This window comes from Octodon degus, unplaced genomic scaffold (assembly GCF_000260255.1).
Source record: "Octodon degus isolate 3935 unplaced genomic scaffold, OctDeg1.0 scaffold00011, whole genome shotgun sequence".
NCBI classification, from domain to species: Eukaryota; Metazoa; Chordata; class Mammalia; order Rodentia; family Octodontidae; genus Octodon; species Octodon degus.
The window spans coordinates 21,651,489-21,654,606 of NW_004524587.1; the positions used below are offsets into that span (position 1 = coordinate 21,651,489).

At 37.4% G+C, this 3,118-nt stretch overlaps 1 protein-coding gene across 1 annotated transcript in view; it reads left to right on the top strand.

Annotated features, from left to right (window-relative positions):
• The window catches only part of Cdh8 (cadherin 8), a 415,681-nt gene extending 413,061 nt beyond the window's left edge, over positions 1-2,620 (top strand). The window contains 2 exon segments of the mRNA XM_004625918.2: positions 456-707; positions 2,101-2,620. Coding sequence (XP_004625975.1) covers positions 456-707; positions 2,101-2,594 — 746 coding nt within the window. The 3' untranslated portion in view covers positions 2,595-2,620.
• The last annotated feature ends 498 nt before the right edge of the window (positions 2,621-3,118 follow it).

Below are 3,118 nucleotides of genomic sequence, written 5' to 3' on the forward strand. Positions count from 1 at the left end.
TTCCTTCCTTCCCTTCCCTTCCTTTCCCATCCTCTTTAGATAACAAAGAGTTTCTGAAACAAATCTTTCAAATGTGGTGAAATTCTATCCAGTAAATCATGCTAAATAGCTTATTAATCTAAATAAGCTTTAAAAAATCTACTTACGGATTATTGAAGATGTGGTATCACGTGTATCTTTTGAAAGGATGCTTATAGATAATTTCATAAAATGTCTTTATTTATATTATGATAAAACACAAGTTCATACTGGAGTTCCATTCATTCGTTATGGGGTGAATTTGTTTGTGCGTGGCAATTGGAAAAGCTGGACAAAGGAAAATGGAGAGAGATTGGATAGTCCAGGGGAATTGGGATTCTCTCTAAGTTTTCAGAGGATTTATGAACTAGAAAAACAAATATTGCTTAGGAAGCCTTTTGAAATAATGCCATTGCTTGTGATTTTCACTTTTCCAGATAATTCTCTCAGCATTTTGGCAAAGCATAATGGATTCAGCCGCCAGAAGCAAGAAGTCTACCTTTTACCAATCGTAATCAGTGACAGTGGGAATCCTCCGCTGAGCAGCACCAGCACCCTGACCATCCGGGTCTGTGGCTGCAGCACTGACGGTGTTGTCCAGTCCTGTAACGTTGAAGCGTACGTCCTTCCCATTGGACTCAGTATGGGCGCCTTAATTGCCATATTAGCGTGCATCATTTTGTTGCTAGGTACGTATTTCCTTCAGAGCCTGGTGTCAGCTTTTCTTCTAATTCATAAATGACCGTCTATAAGGGCAGCAAACTTTAACCTGGCCAGAAGTAAGCATTAATTTTAGTGAAGAGAAACCTCCCATGTTTTGCACTCTTGCGGTCCCTAGGAAGGAGGAGGGGAAGACAGAGTAGCATTTCTGTGTCTTCTTCTATCCCATCAACAGAGAAGAGATACACAAAGCTTAGCAAAAGCATAATACTGATTGAAGTGATGATGGGCTTTTCTGTGCTTAAAACAGTATTAGGTAAGAAGACTTTTAAATATTCTGTTGCCCACCATTCTACTAGAGGAGACTTTCAGATGCTCACATTGCTGCTGTATGTGAATGGTATATATAATGTTATATGTATATGAATGCTGTACATGATTGGGTTATTGACTGTATCATAGCCCAAAGTTTGGAGAGATAAAAATAAATCCTAGCTGACAGAAATTATATTTTTCTAAAAATGGCTTCATGTTCCAATTTTGTTTCAATTAGGATTATCAGATTATAGGAAAGATTGCAAATTAAAGGAAAGATTCTATAATTTGTCCATTAAAATTTAATGATAAAAGTGAGATTAGATGGCAGAAAAATATAACAAAGGTTTTATCTTATTTTTTCTTGAACAATATAACACCTTAAAAATGATTCCAGTAACTGTCTTTCCACTTACATGTTTGGCTAACCGAGGGCCCTGTATCCCACAATGCTTTCCTGACATATTTTCATGACATATTTTATTTCAAGTTTGATTTAGCTACTCTGCTTATCTAGGTACACAGTCTTTTACCTGTCTCCATCATTTGGGCTGCTTTTGCAGGTAAAAGAGCTCTAGCCTTCATCCAAGAAAAGAAATTGCCTATAAAATGTTGACATTCATTTCTGTGTAAAAAAATAATAATAATTGGAGAATGACTCAGAGAATTGTAAAACATAAAATACACTAGATAGAATGAGTTTACTCCCTTTTAGTAAATAATAAACACAGAAGCAAAGGCTATAAAATGATTTCCTTGGACACCCAGAAAATTATTCACACAACTCCTACTATTTTCCATTTCACATCATTTACCCTAGAGTTGATACCAGCATGAAATGAAGCTTTCGCCACTATTGTGTGCAAACTTGTCTGCTTAATTCAACTCAAACATCGATTAATAAGCAGAAGTAAACTGAAATAACTTTTAGTCAAAATTCAGTGTTCATCCTTCAGAAAGGGGTTTAATTTAATTGTCTCATGAGGGTTACGCAAGGTGTTTAATCATAAGTTCCTCAAAATGCTTCTCTCTTAGCCTGTATGGTGTGCTGATTCTAAGATGATATGTTCCTTTGGCTCATTGTCATTTACTTTTTTTTTCCTACAGTCATTGTGGTGCTGTTTGTAACTCTGAGGAGACACAAAAATGAGCCATTAATCATCAAAGATGATGAAGACGTTAGAGAAAACATCATTCGCTATGACGACGAAGGCGGAGGGGAGGAGGACACAGAGGCTTTTGACATTGCAACTTTACAAAACCCAGATGGAATTAATGGATTTTTACCCCGTAAGGATATTAAACCAGATTTGCAGTTTATGCCAAGGCAAGGGCTTGCTCCAGTTCCAAATGGTGTTGATGTCGATGAATTTATAAATGTGAGGCTGCATGAGGCAGATAATGACCCCACGGCCCCACCATATGACTCCATTCAAATTTATGGCTATGAAGGCCGAGGGTCTGTGGCTGGCTCTCTCAGCTCCCTGGAGTCCACCACATCAGACTCAGACCAGAATTTTGACTACCTCAGTGACTGGGGTCCCCGCTTTAAGAGACTGGGCGAACTCTACTCTGTTGGTGAAAGTGACAAAGAAACTTGACAGTGGATCCTAACTAAGTCATTGGAACTGAGCATTCTGTAATATTCTAGGGTCGTTCCCCTTAGATGCAACCAATGTGGCTATTCGTTTTAGAGGCAAGTTTAGCAGCAATCATCTATAAACTCAACCACATTTTAATGTTGAACCAAAAATAATGAAAATAAAAAAGTATGTTAGGAGGTTATAAATCTTGTGGAGTGTGAAATAAGTATGTGGAGTGTCTAGAAGTCTTTGAATATTTGATATTTACCTGACTGCCACAGACAAAGATTGGGATCCTAGCTAATGCTTAGAGAAATGGTTTAAAAAAAGGAAAAAAAAATCATAATTAAAAGGTGCTTTCTTAGAAAAATGGACCTGCAAGGATTCTGCTGCTGCTATGTCTTCTGCGAGGAATTTTATGAATGCAAATGGTTTTTTCCCTTTCACCAATAAGGATCCCGTCACAAATGATAAAGCAATACTTGGTCTGCTGTACATTATGACTTTTTTGGAGATTTGAAAGGCCTCCTAGATTACACGGT